Here is a 22,676-nt window from a genome sequence, read left to right as displayed (position 1 = left end):
GTTATTTGACATTTGCTATTTTTTTTTCTTTAGACGTAGAGCTTGGAATAAGCTGGGCTAATCTATTATATGAATGAGGAACTAAGTAGAAACAAAGGAGCCAGTGGCCATCTGAGGTGCTAATAGCCAGGGCATACCTCCCACCCACTGAGAGTTTCCTGTGTGATAGGATGTACCATCGCAACACTAGCATTAAAGTACATGAACCTGTTCTCAAAGGTAATCCGTAGGTTGGTTTTTGTCCAAATGCTCATGTCAGTAAGTGGCTATACTCTGCATGTAATATGTCTAAGAGTGTGATTAATCCAACTTCCTTCTGTACTTTGAATGATCAGGGCTCTATTAAAATACAATTTAATGCAGTGACTATAGACATGATTCTTGTAATTTCTTTAATCCTTTCAGAATATGGCATTTCAGGCTGAACAAAAAATAAAAGCAGATATTTTACGAAGCTTGAGTACTGAACAGCTATTCCGGTTATTATCAGATTCCGATTTGAACGTGCTGATGAAGACACTGGGACTTCTCAGGAACCTCCTTTCCACTCGGCCTGTAAGTAACATCCCTGGGGCTCCATGTGAGTTCGCTCTACATTGCTCAGCATCTGTGAGTGTGAGCACTTATTGGTCTGTCACCTCCATGGGTGCACTGGGAACTGCCTCACTGTAGAACCCCTGCCTGACTGTTGGGTACCCCTGTCTCTGCTGCATGTATACCTGCCTTGACTTGTCACTGTTCTTAACTGATTTGCTGAACAGAATGGGTCATCTCATCTGCCCATTGTCCCTGAGGCCTGTTTTTCACTTGAAAATTCCTCCTGGTTTTATTCCACACATGCTATCCACCCCTTGGTCACATTCCAGTGTTATTGTGGAGAGAAGTTGGTACATGAATGAGTATAAGAGGCTCAGCCTGGCTAGTGGGATCACTGGGCATTCTCTGATATTCCCTGGCCATCGTCATCAGTGGCTTTCCGGTAGACAGAGAACATGAGGTCTCTGCCCTACTTGTCTTTTCAGTCATCCTTGCGGCATTTGTACCCGAAGACCTATTAGTGTCTCCTGCTCTGATTCCTCATTCATTTTGTGCTTCTTGATCCTCAGTGCTTTTAGTTCTCTTTATAGTACACACATACACACACACATGAGCCCACGTGTGCAAACACACACGTGCATGCACACATGCACACACAGAGCATGGACGGCTTCCAAATACAATAAACACTGGTGTTTGGAATCTGGTTCTGTATGCTGTAGTGCTCTCCTTGAAGCAGCTGTTTGTAAGTCAGGTGTGGTGCTACATGGCCTGTAATCTCAGTACTTGGACAGTGCGTCAGCAGTTCAAGGCCTTGACCAGCTGTATGAGACCCTCTCCCAATAAACTAAAAGTAAAATGAAATAAAAAAGAAGCCTCCTGTGGCCTTTTTCTTTGTTTTCCAGATGGTAATTGTGGATTTCTCATTGTTTTTATAGCATATAGATAAAATAATGAGTACTCATGGAAAGCAGATTATGCAGGCTGTCACTCTGATTCTGGAAGGAGAGCATAGCATCGAAGTCAAAGAGCAGGTATGTGTGCAGAGCCTTCTGACTGTACGTACAAAGAGCATGTGTGTGTGTGTGTGTGTGTGTGTGTGTGTGTGTGTGTGTGTGTAGCCTTCTGACTGTAAGCACAAAGAGCAGGTGTGTGTGTGTGTGTGTGTGTGTGTGTGTGTAGCCTTCTGACTGTATGTACAAAGGTAGATCTCTTACCCCATCAGCTCCGTTCAATGATTCCTTCCCCTGGGGTAGAGGAAAGCGTGACCAGAGTCTAGTTTCTTAGTTATTCATATGCCATATGCACTGTCCCTGTCTCTGCAGGAACATCCTCCTTTAAGCATGCTGGACTTAACTAGTGCTTTCTCTAGTACTAATTATAGCCTTCAGATTCCCACACTCCCTGATTACATAGTCCTTATTCTGAGGACAGTTTTGGGTTCTTTACTCTCCGGCATCTTTTGTTCTTGGTTGCCATTTTGAACCCTTATTTTCTACAGGACATACTTAGAGCAGGTACAAAAGTACAGCAGCTACCTTAGTAGGCAATCAGTTGGGAGTCACTTTCTGTATTTTTGTTTTGTTTTGATTTTTTTTGCTTGGTTCTGGTTTTTCAAGACAGAGTTTCTCTGTGTAACAGAGCCTTGACTGTCCTGGACTCACTTTGTAGACCAGGCTGGCCTCGAACTCACAAAGATCCACCTGAGATTATAGGCATGCGCTACCGCACCTGGCACTTACTTTGTTTTCTATTTTTTTCTGTATTTTTCTATTTATGCATTTATCATAGAATTTGTGTACATGTTATTTTGCCCCTAAAATAAAGGTCACCTGCCAAGAAGTTAGCATGGAGTCTGACGCTCTGCTGGTGTTTGCTTTCCTGACATAGTTATTTGCTAAACAGCTCTGTCATGTTCAGACTTCATGGAGTTGTACATGCGAACATGAATACACATGCATTGTGTGTGTGTGTGTGTGTGTGTGTGTGTGTGAGAGAGAGAGAGAGAGAGAGAGAGAGATAGATGGGGGGCACAGACAAATTGGAGAGCAGGGGGGTCCAACATCATTATGGAGAGTTGATTTATCCTCTGTGCCCATGACTTAGAGCCATCCTAGATATCAGAGAGCTTAGACTTGAGAGCTGGGCCTGGATTTAATTGTGAAAAAAAGTTGATTAAGTCATGGTTAGACAAGTGTCTTAGGTGACTTAAAATTAAGACATAAACTTCTGATGAGCAGTAATTTAACACTGAGCAGCTAAAATCTCAGCCTCGCTGGAAGTAGTTGAAATGAAAGCCACCACTGGGATGTAAGAATGAAGAAAGACACTGTTCAAAAGGACTTGCCACTTGAAAAGTGTACAGCTGGATTCTGTCTGTAGAGACAGCTCACCTGGGTAGGTCCCCACCAGTCTGAAAAGAAGCAAGGTGTAAAGGCCAGACAGGCTTTAGATATGAGCAGAGCAGCTGACAATAGTGTGTTTTCACAGGCCACTCACAGAAATTCAGAGGTGGCCCAGAAGTAGTGTCAATAGGAGGCTTAAGCTGGCTTGTTGCTAGAAAGTGAATCCTCCTCAAAAGTATCTAGTAAGTTATTTGTATTGGGGCATACAGTAAGCTGCATACATACACAGTATATAAGTGTAAGTTTTCACAGGCACATTTACTCATGAAGCTACCATTGTAACCATACATTGCAAGGGATATTGCAGTCAAGGAGTATACCTGTTGTTAGCTTTCTGTCGGAAAGAAGACAGGTTTGTTCATTCATATCACTCCTAGTCAACAAGGCACGGGACACAGCAAGCAGAGTAAATGAGACACACAGATTGGGGAGGATGAAATAGAACTGTTCCCCAGACATGAAGAGTTGTGTAGAAAATAGCATCCACTCATTAAAAAACAGACAAACAAGTCTAGAACTAAGTTAAGACAGGTGACAATATAGAAAATCAGTTCTTGTCATACATAAGCAGTGAGGGATCAGTAGTAATACTAAAAAACAGCATTTGCAGTAGTTTGAAAAAAACCAAAGTCTTGTAAAGGTCTGCGTACTAAAATTTATAAGACTCTGATAGCAATAAAACTAAGAGCTAAATAAACACAAAGATATAAAATGTTAATGGCCCTCTCCCTAAATGGCTTATAGACCACATAATACCAGTCATGATCCCAGGATAAATAGATACTAAGATAGTTATGAATTATTGAAGGCTTTCAGTTTCTGAAATCTCTGGAAAGTAAAAGGAACTAGAACTTGTGTCTGAAGGATATAAGAAGCTTTCAGAACAAAAAGAAAATAACCAACAACAGATACCCCACAATAAAATATCACTACAGATTTGGAATGGCATCATTTAGGAAACAGTAAGTAACATTTACGCCTTTATTTGTGTGTGGGGTGGGTGTGCTTGTGAGGGCAGAGGACAGCATGTAGGAGTCAGATCTCTCGTTCCACCATGTGGGTTCCAGATATGGAACCAGGTGGTCAATTTTTTTTAATTAAACATTTTTATTTATTACATAGACATTTATAGTATTCCACATATATACAATAAACTACCTGTAGCGAGAAGAACCATGACACAAACAGGAATTATATAAATGTTACATTCTTAGTGTTTTGGCTATTTGTATTTGACAGCCTTGAAGAAAATATCTTTCCTTTCTTGGTGCAGGTGGTCAATCTTGGTGGCAAGTACTTTTACCTGCTGAGCCATGTCACCAGCCCTAGAGTGGCAAACAGTTTTAAATGGCCATTTGTACAGTTGCTAGCATGAAGGCAGTGAGGTGCAATATGGCACACTTTGAAAAATGGTATGGCATTTTCCTTACAAGGTTAATATACACAGTCACCCTCAGTATCGGTGGCCCCCTCCTCTGCACATGGATGCCGGATTCTTCAGTCTCCTGTCCCATATATAAAACAAATGGGTATAGTATTTGTATATATCTGCATACATCCTCCTATATACTCGAATCTCTGAATTACTTCTTGTGTAACAATAAATGCTATGTGATCAATCAATACTATATTGTTTAAGGAATAATGGCAGGAAAATGTATATACACTCACCATACAAGCTTTTTCCCATGTGTGGATGTGGCATCCACAGTACAGAGGTCAGTTGTTGCTATCGCACAGCCACTAGTCCCATCCTGGGTATTAATTCATATATAGATAAAAACATATTTTTACAAAAACTTTGTCAGCATTTATAAGAATTATTCATAGTCTCCCACAAAACTAGAAATAAACCAAATGACACTCAGGTGAGGAATGAGTAAACTATGGAAAACTGCTTAGCACCTGGGGTGGGGATAGCACAGTGGACAAGTTTTGATAGATTCCAGAGCATGGACACGCCTTAGGCACATTGTGCCACGTGAAAGCAGCCAGGCTCAAAAGTCAGCCAGCGTGTTAGGCAGGTCTGTTCATTCATATAGCAGTTTCTAAACGACAACAATGAAAAGAAAGCGAGTCAAAGGCATGCAGGGTGTCAGTGGTGGGTCGGGGGCTGGGCAGAGAGGTAGAATCACTCCACGGTTTTAAGATTCTTCTCACATTGAAGTCATACCAAAAGTTTAACTTCTTATTTCATGTGTATGAGTGTTCTGCTGTGCATGTGTGCGTGTGCATGTTTGCCTGGTGTTGTCAGTAGAGGCCAGAAGAGGGCACCAGCTCCTGTAGAACTGGAGTTAGAGACAGTTGTGAGCTGCCATGGAGGTGTTGGGACCAAACCTGGTTCCTCAGGAAGAGCTTTTCACTCCTGAGCCGCCTTCTCCAGTCCTTCATTGCAGCATTTTCCAGGTCTTGGCAGACAGTCCTTGCACCTCTTTAGTTCACATTTACCCTACTGTAAGCTTGTGCTTTTTTAATTTTTAAATCTTATTTTAAGTGTATGTGTCTCTTGGCTGCATGTATGTACGTGCCTTGGACACTCTGGAACTGGAGTTACAGACAGTTGTGAGCTGCCCTGTGGGTGCTGAGAATTCAGTCTGGATCCTCTGGAAGAGCAGGCAGTGTTCTTAGCCACTGACCATCTCTTTGGCCCCTGCTGTATGTTTGAGCAACATTTTTTAAAAAACATTTATTTTATATATGTATATAGTATTCTGCCTGCATATGAGCCAGCAGGCCAGAAGAGAGCACCAGATCTCATTATAGATGGTTGTGAGCCACCATGTGGTTGCTGAGAATTGAACTCAGGACCTCTGGAAGAGTGGCCAGTGCTCTTAACCTCTGAGCCGTCTCTCCAGCCCCCTTGAGTGTCATTTTTAAAAACTGATTTCCAGTAAAGTGAAAATGCCCATTGTTAGTATATAGACAGTTTTTGAACATTGATCTTTCACCACTCACTCTCCTGACTTCTTTTGTGAATAACTCAGAATTTTTTGTCTGAATGAAAACACTTTAAAATATGTTATTCTTCTCTTGTTGTTTAGGTGACATGCCAGTATAATGGATATGTAGGAGCTGATAAAAGTGAACGTATTTTCCTTGTTTCCAATACTAGAAGAAAGTATTGTCTTTCCCCCTTAAATATGAGAGGTATAGGCTTTGAGAGATTTTTCTTAAGAAAAAGATTTTTACATAGTTTATTGAATATCAGTGAGAAGATACTGGGTTTTGTTTTTGTTTTTGTTTTCAGTCAGTTTTTCTGCATCTATTGAAAAAATTGTTATTGGCTCGGTTTTCCCCTAACAGCTGCTGGGCAGGATGCGTACATGGCTGTGCTTCAGCAGAACTTCACTCACAAAGTCGATAAGCTGTTGGGTTCACTCACAGGCCATAGTTTGCCAATCTCTGCTTTGTTTTATTGATTTTTCAGTTGTTGGCACTAGTGGATTAGTCATGCATTGATGGTGTGTGTGTGTGTGTGTGTGTGTGTGTGTGTGTGTAACTTTTACCTTTCTGCTGTCTAGTTGATACGCTGAGTTGACTTAGCTCAAGAACCAATTGAATGTCTTCAGTGTTCTTGTGCACATAAAACTATAGTAAGGTTTTTGTGAGGCTCGGGGATCTAGTCTGACCCTCCAAAAAACCTCTGTCCTGTTGAAGGAGTCTTCTGTATTTCTCCTCTATATCCCTGAGTAGAGGGCAGCTCTTCCAGGTGAGCCTTAGCGTGCTGGCACTCCCACCCTTCCCTGAGAACATTGGACCTTTGTAAGCTCTCATGCATAGTCAGTCATTTCCATGCGTTCCTATTAGCTACAATGGCCAGCTCAGTACTGAGGCTTTCTGAGAACTGGGGAAACAAGCACACAGGAGAACCAGCCCTGGTTCCTCTCTATCCTGCCCCTCCCCTGCTCCCGCCAGGCTCCACCTCTCTACGTTGTTTGACCTTGCTCTTGACATTTTGGTTTTGTCCTCGTAAATTCTGGTGATGCCTGTTTAGGGAGGATTCTCTCACCAGCACTGAGGAGCATCTCCTTATAGGGCGTGTGAAGTCATTCTGTTATCAACGCAAAGGAAGAGCTGAAGGAAGGGAAGGAAGGCAGATGTGCTTCCACACGTACTTTCAGTGTGCCTGCATTAGTGAGCTGCTGCCAGCCGATCTGGACAGAAGACACCGGTAGAAGACAGACAAGAGTGGATGCTTCACTGGTTCTGTGCTATAACCCCCTGCTGGTGGTTGAACTGAGATCAGAATGTGGTCAGAACAACCACTGCTGCCTCAGTTCTGAACTTGAATCCCTTGAAGTCAGTTGCTACCAACCCTTTTCCCATTAGCCCTAGTGAGTTAAACTAAAAAAGCATCAGATCAGGCTGCCTCTAATTTCAGCACTTGGAAGATTGAGGCATGAATAGTACTGCAAGTTCAAGGTCAGCCTGGAATACGTAGTGAAGCTCTGCAAATAAAATATATCTGTGTGCACGCACGTGCGTACGCACACACCCATGCACACGCCACACACACAAAAGTACAAGGCTACTGAGACTGTTGATTGGGTAAAGCTAGAAGGAGAGACCTGAACCCACAGCTGTCCTTTGACCTCCACATATGCACTATGTCACACAGCACTCACACAAACCTGCCATGAACACAGGCCAACAATAATGTTCTTATAAGAAGGAAAGATTTTCTTTTTAGAAGTACAAATCCGTGGTTACTGATTCTCTTAGGGTCCTGTCTGATAATCTGTCACATCCCAGCACATCTTCCTCAAGCCGTACTGTCACAGCTTATCATGATCCAGGTGCCCAGGATTAATATTTCCCTAGTACTTGCTTAGGCCTTGGATTATAGAAGTTGTATTTTCTGTCTGTTGTGTGCCAGAGGCTGCCTTCTTTGGTTTGTATTTCAGATCTTGTACCCTAGTAACCTAGCACAGCCATGTGCCAATCAAAGTGAAATCAAACTGCAGACTCCTTAGGACATTTGAGGTCTTGGCCTGAGTAGAAAATAGTTTCTTCCTTAGCTTAACTCAATTACGTTTAACAAAGGAAAAGGCTTAGATTGGAAGGAAGTGAGTCCGTGCCCCATCCTCAGTTCTCATGCCCCTTTGATTGCTGTGCTTCAGGGTCATGTTGCTTCCTTCCAGAAGTTTCTCCTAGCCTTTATAGCCTTTATAGTACCCAACAACTTCTGTTTTCTTGGTTTCTTTTGCTTCAGTGAAATATAGTTGTTTCTGTAGCAGTGTCAAAGTGAGGGTGCATGTCAGTAACAATAATGTGATGGTGCAGCAGCTTTTATATGGCTTAAAACCCAAAAAGAAGCCACTGAAGTGTTTGAGTTCTTGTTTGCATAAGACAGATTTTTCTTGGATGTGGTTACTTTCTTGGCAGGAATGGCAGGAGATGAGAATCCAGGCATTGATAGAACCCATGAAAAGCTGTGCACCTTCAGATGAGAAATTTCCCACTAACTTCTAGGAACTTTCTTTTTAAATTTCATTGTATTTTATGTATATGAGTGTTTTGCCTGAATGTGTGTGTGTGTGTGTGTGTGTGTGTGTGTGTGTGTGTGTGTGTGTGTGTACACATACATACATACACACACTATGTGTATATCTGGTGCCCACAGAGATCAGAAGAGGGCATCAGATCCCCTGGAACTGGAGTTATAGGTTGTTGTGAGCCACCATGTGGGTGCCAGGAACCAGACCTGGGTCCCCTGCAAGAGCAGCACGCATTCTTAACCACTGGGCCACCTCTCTAGCCCCCAGGGGAGCTTTCTTGATCACTGGCCGTTTGTTCTTTTCCAGACACTGTGCATCCTAGCCAACATTGCAGATGGGACAACAGCAAAAGAGCTTATTATGACGAATGATGACATCCTGCAGAAAATCAAATATTATATGGTAAGCTTCAGTCTATGGTATGTAGCATTGGAAGGGCTGTGGCACTGCAGCTCGGCACTACAGAAGAACGCTAGCTCTTCTGTAACAAATTCAACGAGTTTGTATCCTAAAGTAAGAGAAGCAAGTCCAAGCCCTAGAAACATGCTGTGAGCACTGTGAGTGCTACCACCCAGCGCCCCCCGGTCCTCTGCCCTCTGTGCCCCTCTTCCTGAAGACTTGAGCTCTTGGTTCTTCTTAGTCCTGTCTTCCTCGGGTCTCCCAATCCCATGGACATAATTCCTCTGTCCACATGGTTCCTCACTTCCTTGACATGTTTGCTTCCAGACACAGCCGGCCACCTACTGCTGTGTCATGTCGCCATCATGGGAAACTGCCAGTTTAGCAACAAATTTTGTTAAATTCTGCTAAATGCCCCCATCTTTTAATCTGATGCTAAACACCCCCATCTTTTTCAATTTGTCCATTTTCACCACAGCATTCTAACTATGAAGGACGTCTCCCCATCTCCTTCTTCCAGCAAAGGTGTCTTCTCTTTGCTGGACATTTCATAGTTAATAATTGCAGAGAAAGGCACAGAACCAAGCCGGATGATTGCTGTTTACTTATCCTGTCTTACGTTCTTCACTGAGTCTCTCATAAGCTGTGCTTCCATTCTCCCCAGAATGGGGAGATCTTTAAGCTTAAACATTGTTTTGTCCCACCTTACTCTTTGCTGTACTAAAAGAACAGAAGATAAAAGCTGCATGCCCCGTACCCCAGCTCCTTTGAGTCAGGCTCTTGGCCTGGTAAGTATTATGTGTCCCGACTCACAGTAACCCTGATTCGTTTCATCCTGTTCCCTTCTAGCTCCCTTCTACCTCCTAAGTGAAGCCACGCTCTTTCCTGCCTCAGGTCCTTATCTGTTCTGACTTCTCCACCTGGGACACTTCTTTGTCCCACTCCTCAGTCTTCGGATCCCAGCTGCACTGATAGTTCATCTCTCTGGGCCCTTCTTGTGCGAGGTGTTATAACGTTGTTTTCTTCAGAGCAGTTGAGTTGATGTAGTGATGTACTGTGTGTAGCCACTGTCCCTGTCAAGGCAAGGACTGAGGCAGTAATGTGCACAGCTTGCTGTCTACCACCTTTACAGTACATGGCCCAAATACCTGCTCACTGTTTGTTGAGTACAAACCTAAAGTGTGACCTGGTAATTCCCTTGTCTTTTCATTACGTGGTGTCTTCTGTCTTTTGAACATTCTCTTGTGTCGGCCATCTCTGGTGCGCGTGCCCCTGGGCTTGCTCTGCAGCACTAGAAGGAAGGGCTGACTCACCTCCTATGTTCACTGAGTCATCAGGTGTACTCGTTTCCCACTGCCATTCAGAACTCCTTTTTTTCTAACAGTATCTTCTGCATAGCCACACTGCTCTCTTGCCTCCAAGTTGCTCTGACCTACTTACTCTGGTTTCATCCTCGTCACTCAGCTGCACCTGTTGTGGTGAAGGTCACTGGCGAGCTCTGGGATGCCCAGTCTAAAACCTCTTTCCCTTCCTCACACTCCCCACTTGAACACAGCTGACTGTTTCCTCCTGGAAACATCTCTTCCTCTTAGCTTCCCTGAGACCATACCCCAGACCTTTCCTTCTCCTATCTGCTCTCCTGCAGTTGCTGGTCTGCAGCTTTGCTTGCACAGTAGAGCCTCCTTGGGGGGGCTTTCACAGCTTGCTTCATCTTTGCTCTCCCAAGATTCTAATCTAATAAACTCTGGGGTATGACTTAGTTACCCAGATTTTTAAAAAGTTATTCTTATGTATGAGATGGAGGAAAGCCATTGGCCTAGCAGACTCTCATCTATGCCACGGTGTGGTTTTCCATCTCTGCGAGTAATTTTAAAAGTGTCTCTGAAACCTGAGCCTCCCTTCAGGACTCTGGACTTGGTACCCTCCTGCTTACTCAGCATCATCTCATGGTGCTGATGGCCTTTGAGGCTGCTGTTCTAAGGCCCCTCTCTCCTCCTCTGCTATCTACTCCAGAGTTAGGGTTAGGGTTTTGCTCAAATCAGGTGCCATGTCAATTTTTCCAGTTCTGTCCACAATATGTCTAGATTATCAGCAAGTCCTGTGAACCCTTCCTCAAAAACCAGTTTTGAATCTCTTCACATCTTCCTATTGCTACTGCCCCCACCGGAGTCCATGCCAGTGCATCCACCTCCTGTCTGGTTGCCTGTCTGATAGTGGTAGGCTCTCAGAACCACCCTCCAGTTCCCTCCCCCAAAACAATACTCTAAAACTGTAGGTCAGACCTTGTGTCTTGTAAATTCTTCAGGGGCTTCCTCCGAATGCATAGTGAACCCCAGTGTCCTAGTGTAGCTCACAAGAGCCACCGGACACTCTTTGAGCATGTACTGGTCAGATCCCTTCAAGAAGTTTTCTTTTTGAAGCCCATAGCCCCATGATTTTTATATACCTAGTGCCTTCCTTTTCTTTGAGTCTCTATTTAAATGTTGCCTCTTTCAAAGAGATCTGTGTGCGCTCACCTGTGTTAAGTTCCTACCACTCCAGCTGCCCTTGTTATTGAATAAGTGACAAATTAATTTCCTAGTAGTAAATACTTCAAGTTAGTTTGCTCAGTTTACTCAGTTAGCCTGAGGCTGGATGCAGATGACAGGCTTTATTTTTTTTTTTTTTTTTTTTTTTTTTTTTTTTTAAAGATTATTTATTATTGTGTATACAATACTCTGCCTACATGTACACTTGCAGGCCAGAAGGGTATCAGATCACATCATAGATGGTTGTGAGCCACCATGTGGTTGCTGGGAATTGAACTCATGACCTCTGGAAGAGCAGTCAGTGTTCTTAACCACTGAGCCATCTCTCCAGCCCGGTTTTGTTCTCTTTTGGCCTAATGAACCAAGCCAAATATTCTTTATAAACCATTGACAGGCAAAAGAAGAATGACTCACCAAAATATTGTGGAGGAGGAAGCCATGCCCAGTTCTTTGTGTTGTCTTTGCCTGCCTGCCTGAGCCCTCCAGCAACCCTTAAACATGTCATGCACGTGGGGCTCCTTCAGATAGATGTACACGAATTATTTTAAGGCCTTTATTATTTAATTCTTTCTTTCTTTCTTTAATTTGATATGTTTGTATGTGTTTGGGTGTATGTGAATGCATCACATGTGTGCATGGTGCCCTCAGAGGTCAGAAGAGGGCATTGGATCCCTTGGAACTGGGGTTATAGGCAGTTATGAGCTGCCATGTGGGTACTGGGAATCAAATCTGGGTCCCCTGGAAGAACAGCCAATGCTCTTAACTGTCCTCCACCCCTCACTTAAGACCTTTAAAATGGAAAAGCAGGGAAATAATCTAAAGGCTGCATACTATTTATTTATTGAGTCATCTTTCATTAGGAGAAAGCATTCTATAGGGATAAGCAGTCCAACCTAACCAGAAGGTTGCATTTACAGTACTTACTGGAAGGTAAGTAAGGATCATGTCTTAGACTATGAGGCACCTTAGCCACAGCTGAGACATTTGACAAGCCAGGTAGCGATTTGATCTAGGTTTTGGAGATATTCTAATAGAAATCAGAGTAGTTTCATTATTTCAGAAGCCAAAATCATTCTATCATTCTTATTTTCAGCAAATAGTATCAAGAGAGTAAACTGTTTATAAAGTGTGCTTAAATCTGATTGTTCGTGAACCTCCTGCCTATAGCTTCGCTTCCTAGCCCAAAGGAATTATTGGTCTGCTTGAGCAAGCGAGGCCGAATAGCTGATATAAAGTCCACATCCAACTAATCACTGCCTGTGACTGAGCATGCATGGGCAAGTTAGCAGTGCAGAGCTATTGGTTCCCTTGTTTCAGGGAATGTGAGGTAAAGCTCAAATTTCTCACCCATGGCCTCAGCTATTTTATTTGGCCATTGGATGGTTTTAATTTTTATTGTCTTTTGGCAAGGGCTGCACTTTTCTATTGGCCAGATTTCCCATCATTCCCTATTGCTAAAGCCTGACCTTTACCCTCTGTAATGTTAACTTTATAGCTCCTCAGGTTTGTGGCCTCTGGTTCAGAAATGTAGGAATTACCTATGGTATGTCATGAGAAAAATTATGTGCAGTGAGACTACACCATTTTGATTGTGCTCCTTTTCCGCGTCAACAGGGTCATTCACATGTCAAGCTGCAGCTTGCCGCTATGTTCTGTGTATCAAACCTCATATGGAACGAAGAGGAAGGTAAGATATTGGTGAGGTTTGTACCAAAGAAAAGTTTGGATGGACATTTTTACATAGGGAAAGCAGAAGTGCCTTTGGAGTCCTTGGCAGAAGCCCCACACATTTGGACTAGCTGGCTTCCAATGTTACAGAATCGTCTTGCTGTGAGAATCACTAGGGTTAACCTAAGTCAGCCAGATAATTAATGTTGAGTTGGCCCCCACCCCCATACTTGACGCTATTCGAGTACTAGATTACAGAGGGTTAGCTTAAGAAGGAAGCCCCAGACCCTATCTTTGAGAGAGCTGATGAAGGGGATGCTGGGTTGCCCTTGAAGAAGGTGAGAGGAGAGAGTGGCAGAGGGTAGGACTCGCCGAGGACATGCACCTTTGGGACCCATCCAGATAGCGTGATGGCAGGTGGGCACACAGTGAGGCAGTGCACAGACCAGTTGAGAACGAACCTTCCTGGGTGAAAGGGTCTCGCCTAAGCTGCCCGTTCACTCTTTACACCAGGCCAAAGGCATCCAAGGTGGGCTCTAGGCATAGATGGTTCTGTGCTCCGTGTCTCTCTGTATGTAACCAAGCAAGAGTCAGATTGGAAGAGCACTGGGCCTCTCTCTGCTCCCGGTGGATGCATTAAAATCATCTGGGAAAGCGGACAAATACAGTTTTGGCGCCTGTTCCTAGAGAGTCAGGGTTCCTGGGTGCAGGAGAGGGTGGTGTGTGCATTCAGCGGGGAGGAAACCCCAGGGAGCTTCCTCTACAAAGGGGGAGGAAGCAAAAGCAGATGTAACCCCCAGGCCGTGTGGTACCGTGTGCATGGGACTCGGGACATCCAAACCAGGCCTTGGCAGTCCTCTAACTGCAAGATAAAACAGAGCGGCGTGAGATTAGAAGGGCCACGTGTGCTGTCACAGAGGCAGCAGATGCTATGGGCATCGGGAGTGGAAAACACTCCTGATAGGAATAGGAAACGTGTGGTTTGTCCTTAAAGAGTGACAAAGCCTAGTGGCACAGGGTCTTAACAATGTGACCAGCCCTGCTTCTGAAGTCCGTGCAAGAGTTAACTTATCAGCAGAGCCCAGGGTGGACTTGAAGGAGGGGTCAGGAGGCAGAGGGGCCAGGCGGGAGGCTGTGATGGGGCTTGATGGGACCTGGCTACGGCTACCCTACCCAGGGCTCTAGGGGCCAGGAGGGTTGGCGTGAGTGACTGGGAAAGCTGAGGGGGAGCAGCACCCTGCATTGTGTTCCCATTAATCTAGAAGTTTCAATCTTTCAGGCTCACAGGAACGCCAGGATAAATTACGAGACATGGGCATTGTAGATATTCTACACAAACTGAGTCAGTCGCCAGACTCAAACCTTTGTGACAAGTGAGTATCAGTGTGAAAGGGCCTGGCTTTGGGCCATCCTTGGTTCTGTGTGAAAGGTGTGAGCTGTTTTGGGTAACCCGTGTGGCCAGCCCTTTAAGATGGTTCACTGTGTGAACCAGCTGTGACATAGGGTGTTCTTTTTCTTTTTTTACATTTATTTGTGGTATGTATGTATATGGGTGGGTGGGTGTGCACCGTGGCACATGTGTGGAGGTCAGAAGACAACTTGTTTGGTTCTCTTCTTCTGTCATGTGGGTGTAGAGATGGTGGTCAGACTCAAATCATACTTGTCAGAAAGCACCTTTACCCAGAGTCCTCTTGCTAGTGCCCAGCTGTGACGCCTGGATATAAACAGCCATCTTATTCTGAATGGATATGACTTTCAGCCATCTTGTGGTTATCTGAAGAGCACCCAGAGGTTGCTCCCTTACATCCTCTTGACCATTAAAATAGAAATGCATTTGGCATTTGAGGGACACACAGAGACCAGTAGTGAAACACTCGTTGGCTCAGAGCGTCACTGAGCTCTGCCTTATGCTGTTGCAAAAGGCAGCCCCTGCCTCGGGAAGCTCATCATCCCTGGGAGGGGCAGGAGGTATAGTCAGAGAACCAGCCAACCTCAAGATAACCTCCCTACCCTCCACCCCTACCCAACAAGAGATGCTTTTCCTGTGCCATCTTACAACAGCCTTCATTTTCCCACTCACTTCTGAGAAAGCAGCAGGGAACATACTCTCTACATGCTGAGATAGCTCCGAAGCCCTCTTGCCTTCACGTCTGGCTCTGCTTTTCACATCCATGCCCCTCATACCCACCCCATAATGTAGCCACGCCCACTTGCTTACAGTGTCATAGCTTCAGGCATTACATGTTCTGTCCCATGTGATTTGCCATCCTAGTTGTTTCCCCTTAAAGTCCCCATTGTTCTTTTTTTTTTCTTATTACTCACTCTATTCCAGTAACTTCACTGCGTTAGGTATTGATTATAAAAAAGTGAATAACTTGGTGAAGTCCTTCCCATGTGCAACGTAGATCATAGTGCAAAAGCCAGACACTAAACAAATAGACACATATCAGGTGATGGCCAGCATAATAAAGAATAACGACCATTTCCTTCATGTCCTATAGTCAGAAAAGGTCTGAGGGTGTGGCAGACAGCCCAGGCTTAGTTGAAATGAGAGTCCTCTATACAGAGGTTAGAGCGAGACTGATAGAGGCAGGCAGCCTAGTTCAAAGGCCTGAGGTCCAGGGGTTAATGTAATATGCTGAAGGATCCACAAGAAGAGCAGTGAAGCTGGAGAAAGGTAATGAAGGGGCTTCGTCACAGGGGCAAGGGCTCAGCAGAGCTCAGCTTTGTAGGCTCTTCCCCAGGACTATGGCTTTTTTATTCAGGGTTCTAAAAGGGAGCTATTAGAGAACTTTGAGCAAGAGACAGAAGCAGGTCTGCAGGACTTGCTTACGGATTTTGTATGGAGTCTTCTAAGGGAAAGAGCCGGTGCCCAGGTTTAATCCTGAACAAAGGGGTAGAGGGCGTTGTGCTTACCAAGAGAGGTGCATATGGGGAATCTTCAGGTTGGGGTAAACAGAATTGAGCTCTTGTTTGAACATGGTGCCTGTTGATACCCAAAGACTCAGGAAAATGTGACTGGGACGTAGATTTGAATGGTATTCAAAGCCGTGGAGCTGGAGAGAGTCACTGAAGAAGAGTAAGAATAAGTTGAGAGAAAAATGCTAAGAACTAAGGTTCAGGGCCCACCAACAGTTATGGCAGATGAGAGAACTCCAGCAGGAGAGCAGGAGGCTCAGCCAGTGGGGTAGGCAGCCATGCTGGTACATAGCTGTCCTGAACGCAAGCAGGGACATGCCCAGTGGCTCTGTGTCTCCTTTAGACCTCCTCGGCCAGCACCGGCTCTGCTCCCTTCGTGCCTGTCTCCGTGATCTGCTGTTCTAGGCTCCCAAAGGATACAGAGCATGTGGGGCTTCTGTCCCACGGGTTAGAGAAGATGAGTCTGAGGAATTTGTAGCCCCAGGTGTCAATCAGATGAGCCTAGGGCCAAAGGCAAATAGAGGCTAGCCACACGCTGCAGGCAGGAGCCGCTGCCTTCCCTCCTCAGCTGCTGGCTTAATTAAGTTCTCCTGACTGAGAGCCAGGATGCTAATTAGGACTTTGGTCAGATTTGTTTGGGAGAGAAGAGTTCTACTTAAAATTGTCTCTAGGGGGAGCTAGAGGGCAAAGAAATGCCTCCTCAGAATGGATAGACTAGGTTTGGGTTCTGGTCTGTATTGTTTTAGGCCAATCTAGTGATGTTTCTCCAAATTTATGTGGCATATAAGCTTTTGGTACTTTCCACATGCAAACCCCTACTAAGAGAAAAGGCAGGCGTCTGGAGTGGGATGGTTGCCTATGATCTCAGCACCTGGGAACCTGAGAGGAGGATTGTGAGTCTGAGGCCACCTCGGGCTGCAAGCTGGCTTCTGTGGCCTCAGGAAGGAAGGGAGGGAGGAAGGAAGGAAGAAGGAAGGAGGGAGGGAAGGAACCAAGGAGTGAGCCACTCAGCCTGTCTGTCCTCTAAAACCACCTGTCTAAAAGACTCACTAAATAACAGATAGTATAAGCACAATAAGATGCACTCTGGAGCCCCGATAATCAAATAGCTTACTAGATCTAGAAAGATCTAGCAGTTGAATCATCGGGTTCCCTTTTTCTTTGGATGGGACAACAGTGGCTCGCCCTGTACCCAGGCTGGTCTGGAACTCATAGTCTCCCTCCTACCTCTCTAGTCCTGTCGTAGATGTACACCATCACGTGAGCTCAATTGATGGTTTTAAAGACTAACACAGGATGTCTATTAGGACCCTCCTGTGTCTATAATGACACACACAGTAGTCTGGCAGCTAAGCAAGGCAATTCTTGGCCTCTACTTTAAAGGCAGTAAATGAAGGCCAGCTGGAGCAGCGCACGTGTGTGATCCCAGCAGGAGGGATTGCAGCTTCCTTGGGGAGCAGGAGCAGGAGGGGCATTGCAAGTTCAAGGCCAAAACAGGCTGCATACTCTCTAGGCCACTAGAACTCTCTCAGAGAGAGAAACTCTGTGTCAAACACACACAAAGGAACAAACAAAAACCTCCAAGACTGTACCCTTGACTTTACAGTAGCAGCTGTAATTGAGTCTAGTTTGTCATTGGCCTAGTCTACTTGGGCACACTTTCATCAGCTAAAAGCAGGTCCCAGTTTTTAGCATTTTCTTTCTGTAAGCTAGGCACGGAGGCCATGGGACTTTCTAGCTCCACGCTTATGTCTTTATGGTCTGCCAAGCTGTAACCTTCATAGTTCTGAGGCATCTGAACCAGGAAGAAGCTTATCCCATAGGCTCTGGACCCCTGTGTGCCTCAGCCCTTTGCTTCCATCAGCCTCCTGGTGCCTTCCCTGGACCCATCCATTACAGCTACATAAAGTCCACACTGCAGTAAGGATAAGTCAGAATTCCAGATCTGTCTTGACTGTAGGAAGACTGTAGGCTCTCGGCACATGCCAGGCAATGTGGAATGTCGCCAAGAGACAGCAGGCTGAAGGGTAAGAAGAGCTGTCCAAGAGAAGCTCAGGGAGAAAAATGCCTGGTGACCATAGGTCTCTGCCCCATAAGGTAGGTGCTCAGTTGGGCTCAACCCAGCTCCCTCCCAACTACCACTGACCACAAGGGTTTCCCCCACAGTTACAGTTGTGAGACGGTACCTAATGGGAATTTTGTGATTTCAGGGCAAAGACGGCGCTGCAGCAGTACCTGGCATGATGGGAGAGCCCTGGGCACCTTCGAGCACCCCACCCCTTTTCTAAGGAAGTACAGGAGCTAGCCTCATTTGACTCCTTCTATTTGCACACGTCACCTTGGACTGCAGGGAGCTGTTTTGCAGAGCATTTTAGTAGGCTTAGATCTCAAATTCATCTTGAGACATTTTTTTGAGGTAGTAATTTCCTCAGAGGACTATTGTCTTTTATTTTGTTTTTGTCTGAGCTACCTGGACTCTTTATTAGAACAATCAATCATTTTCCTTTGGACCTACAATTTTTGACCTATGCTGCAGCCACTTTGTGAGCAAGAATGATGTGTGTGTGTGTGTGTGTGTGTGTGTGTATGTGTGTACGTGTATGCACGCGCATACACCAGAGTCAGAATGAATGGTTGTGTGGGTGAGAGATACCTCAGATTTTTCTTTTCTTATTTTGTGTGAAAATCTCTTTTCTACAGATTTTCCAGGGTTTAAGCATTGCTTGCTGTATAAAAAACAAAAAACAAAAAAACTTTACTGAATTATATACAGTTTGAATGAAATGTTATTTTAAAAACAAAACAATTGTTTAGTGTTCCATAAAAGTTATGTTGAATTTTGGTCAGATGAATATTTGTAAGTAAAAAAAAAATATATGCATTTCTGAACCTCAACTTACATAGATTTTCTTTATAAAAACAAACAAAAAAGACAAAAAAAGACAAAAAAAGACAAAGAAAAAGTTTGGCTACAGTCTGCCTGAATAACAGGCGCTGTACATGGTGCTGTGCAGATGGTAAGCTAGCATCTTACTGCCATCAATATTAGCAGGTACAAAGCCTTTGGTTTTTGTTTGTTTTTCTTGTTGTTGTTGTTGTTGTTGTTGTTTTCCAGCTGAATCCAATAAGTTCTCAGGCTTCCAAGTCAGAAGGACGGTGGAATGGAGCGAAGTGAGAAAACAGAATCACTCTAGGATTTTGAAACACCAAAGGGAGATAGAGCTACTGATAGCGGAGGGCTGCCTTTGACAGGACTGAGGACCAAAGGCCTCCCAGCATCCCTAAGTCCTGTTCTTAGTGTGGCAGTATGTGCCAGGGTCTCAAAACAGACCTGGAGAGCAGGTTGCCACTTGCTGGAAACAAGCCAGATCACCTCCTGTTTCCTGCGGCAGCATGTATCACGATGAGGCTAGCTTGTTCCCCAAATGTGTCCTAGAAAGAAGTAACAAGGTAGAAGCTGCTTGTTAACTGTCCCAGCAAAGGCCACACAGTAGTGGGGAATGCTGGGTGCTGCGCTGTCCTAGAATGAGATGGGAAGTCTTTTCCTGAATGAAGCTAAAATACTTCGTGTTGAGAGAAGGGAAGAGAATCCCCCTTGATGACTGAAGATGCCCCGCCCCCCCCCCCCCCCCCCCCTTTTGGCATCTGCTCCAACTTCTGGTCCCTTCAAAATGAATTCAACAGAAGTAGAAACAGCCTTCCTTTCCTTTTCCTAGGAGGAGATCAGAAGCTTGCAGTGTGTGCAGCTGCTGGCACCCACTCCCTCCCACCAGCCACTCCCGATAGGGCTGCTCACCCGAGAGCTGCCTGCACCTTCCTTGGAAGACTTAAGTATGGCTGATTGCAAATGAATGTTTTTTAATGTATTTAATGCAATGTTTTCTGTTCTCCATATGACCACCCAAGATGCAAACACAGAGATTCCTAAGTTGTTTTTTCCAGAACTCACTGATTTTAAAAGCTGTCACAACAGAACTTGGGTTTTGTACAGATGTCAGAGTGTTAATATGAGAAAACTAGCTTGAGGAAAACCTAGGATTTCTGGGAACGAAGCCTTCTCAGGGCCCACTCATTGCCACCCCTGGTGCTGAGACTGTACCGTTCCTTAGCATTTGTAACAAGATGCTACAGTGTCAGTTTTAGAAAATACCAGTGAATCTAAAGAAACCAATAGCATGTTGCTGAGACAATCGCGAACCCAAACAGCATGAGAGGCTGAAGAGGCCTTGAACTCTGTGGATACAACTTGCCTGTGGGTATAAGATATGGTGACATAAAAAGTGCTTTACTATGATTAACTTTTCTGATCTGAATGAAGGGAAGTGTATTTATTAAAACAAAGCTGTTTGCTGCTTTATGCAGGTGCAGTGTTTGGTCAGCAAGGAAGTGGGAGAACGGGGCATGGTCTTATGTCTACACCCAAGTTCCTAATGAAGCTTCTCGCTCTAATACTGCATTCTGTTTCTCCTTTTGTGCCCTGATTGTAACCCAGAATTTATGAACTAGAAAAGAATGTCCAATTTAATAAGTTGCATTTTTTTCCTTAAGCACTTTATTCAGAACAATACATGTTCTTCTGGTAGTGTTTGGATAATATGATTTTAACACATGCTAATAAAAGCCAAGAAAAGTCATGGCAACTTCTTACAAGGAGTCTGTTTTCCAAGTGATCGGAGCGCCAGGAAATGGCAAGAGATCCCGTGCGCTGGCTGTGAGAGGCTGTGATTTGTGGTAACTGAAGGGCTGTGAGGTGGTTTTGCGTTGCAGAATGGAGGTCAATACCTCAAGCCAGCGAGGGTTCCCCGCGGTACCTGCAGTGGTGTGAGGGTTCCTTTCCCTGGTCCCCGGGAAGCCTGCAGACTCTGTAGGTGCCCATTCCCAGCCACCAAGACCCCCGCCCCCCCGCAACCTGCTATGCTGTGTCTTTCTCTTTACCCACCCCTCATACCACCATTGCCACAACCTGCTAAAGTCCAACTGAGTTTGACAAGTGACCAACTGCTGTCCTTCTGCAGGGACACACAGATGTTCCTCACTTCCTTACTATGCTGTCGTCTCAATCTAAGCCTTATTGTGGCTCTGAGTTCTAGGCCTCAGTAGAAATAGAAAGCCAGGGACACCTGCTCCAGAGCATGATGACAGAGGAGGACAGTGAGGTGGGTGTTAAGAGAATTTTGGTGGCATCAATCTCTGGGGTACACAAAGTGACCATAGGTGGATGGCCATACAGCCCCCTTTTTCATAACTTCCCCGGGGAAATGTGCAAGGCCTGAGGAAGGGGACATTGCCACTCCGGGTCTTGGTAGCGACCCAGCAGAAAGTGTCCCAGCACCTGGAAAACTGGGATAAGTCTGCTACCCCACCCTGCCGGACATTCTCTAAACAGAGCCCCATTCATTTCCTCCTTGAGTCAAGTTTTTCTTAAGGTCCTAGCCTCAAGGAGAGCTAAGGCAGCCGGAAGGGCCATGGTGCAGATGGCAGAGCCACCTTTGCTGTCTCTGCAGCTCCAGGCTCCTGCTTCTGTGTTGCCAGGCAGCAGGACTGTCAGGGAGGGCAGGCCATAGCTAGTCCTTGGTGTGAAGCCACCCTTTTGACTCCTCACAGGAGACACTTGAACAGAGAAAGTGAGAGATCTAAAAGCCCTGTCCAGAAGCTGCCTTTGGCTGGTTTCTCTTAGTGGGTGCCAGATGAAGGAAGGGTTGCTACCAAGGGTGCTGTCCCCAAGAGTGGCCTGACCTTAACAGCCACTCACTAGAGCCCTCTCCCAAACTTCATCCTTAAGCTGTGGATCTTATGGATTCTTCAAAGCAACACAATGTGGGACGCACAGCATCCTCAAGGCCAAAACAATAAAGGAGTGTGTCACCATTACTGTACCCTGCTCCCACTGTGCAGCCTTATCCTATCCAGCCACCCCCTGGGAAGGGCTCACAGAAACATCGCACCTTGGGCCCAGTTCCCCACCCACTCTTTCCTCTTTCCTCTGCTTTTAGAGGCCTTGATTGCTCCAGCTCTCCTCTTGCCGGAGAAAAGGCCCCTGGCATCCTGACTCTGGGGAGCTGTGCTAGCTGGCAGTTCGGTGCACACCCTCCTACGGGTAGTTTGGAGCTGTACTGATGCCTGTTGGGTGGAAGCTGTAATGTGGTAGGCCTCTGGAGCCCCTGTGCAGAAAGAGCACGGCCCCACTGTGCTCATGTGCCTGGAGTTCAGAATAGTAGATCCTAGCTACTGAGCACGTGTCATCGGGGTACACATCAGAGGTGACTTAAGGTCATGGAACTTTACACCTTCTTTCATGCCTTCTATCTTCGGGCAGCTTGGTCAACCTTTTCAGAGCCAGCACAGTGCTCAACGGCGCGGAGGTCGACAGGACATAATGCCCCCAGTGAAGAGCTGGTGTGTGAGAGCAAAGTGCCTGCTGAGAGCCTACAGTCACAGGACAGTGCACTGAAGACAACCAGCAAAAGTGTGCTGGCATTTTCCTTGTGCTGAAGAGCACAGCCTTGGTCAGCTCACAGATAATGCAAGAGCAGGGTGGTCACAGGTTGCCATGCATGTGTGGCAACATTACAGGATACTGTTACTTTTTACTGAAATCTTTACATCGCCCAGAAGAAGGGGCAGCTGTGCCAGCAACTCAATGAAAATTGAAGGCTGCCTGGCCCCACAGGAACACATGATTAGGTCTTAAAAACAGGCTTTTGCCATATTAGAAGCTCCCC

At 45.4% G+C, this 22,676-nt stretch overlaps 1 protein-coding gene across 2 annotated transcripts in view; it reads left to right on the top strand.

Annotated features, from left to right (window-relative positions):
- Positions 1-18,272, top strand: part of Armc8 (armadillo repeat containing 8) — an 88,416-nt gene extending 70,144 nt beyond the window's left edge. For both annotated transcript variants that reach the window (XM_051140714.1, XM_051140713.1), the window contains 6 exons: positions 406-555; positions 1,476-1,571; positions 8,747-8,842; positions 12,982-13,054; positions 14,315-14,408; positions 18,165-18,272. In XM_051140714.1, coding sequence (XP_050996671.1) covers positions 406-555; positions 1,476-1,571; positions 8,747-8,842; positions 12,982-13,054; positions 14,315-14,408; positions 18,165-18,198 — 543 coding nt within the window. In that variant the 3' untranslated portion in view covers positions 18,199-18,272. The remainder of the gene's footprint in view (positions 1-405; positions 556-1,475; positions 1,572-8,746; positions 8,843-12,981; positions 13,055-14,314; positions 14,409-18,164) is intronic.
- Positions 18,273-22,676: the final 4,404 nt, after the last annotated feature.

Source organism: Acomys russatus, chromosome 32, assembly GCF_903995435.1.
Source record: "Acomys russatus chromosome 32, mAcoRus1.1, whole genome shotgun sequence".
Taxonomy (NCBI): domain Eukaryota; kingdom Metazoa; phylum Chordata; class Mammalia; order Rodentia; family Muridae; genus Acomys; species Acomys russatus.
The sequence above is the reverse complement of the archived record's forward strand: the minus strand, read 5'-3'. Positions and strand labels throughout refer to the sequence as shown.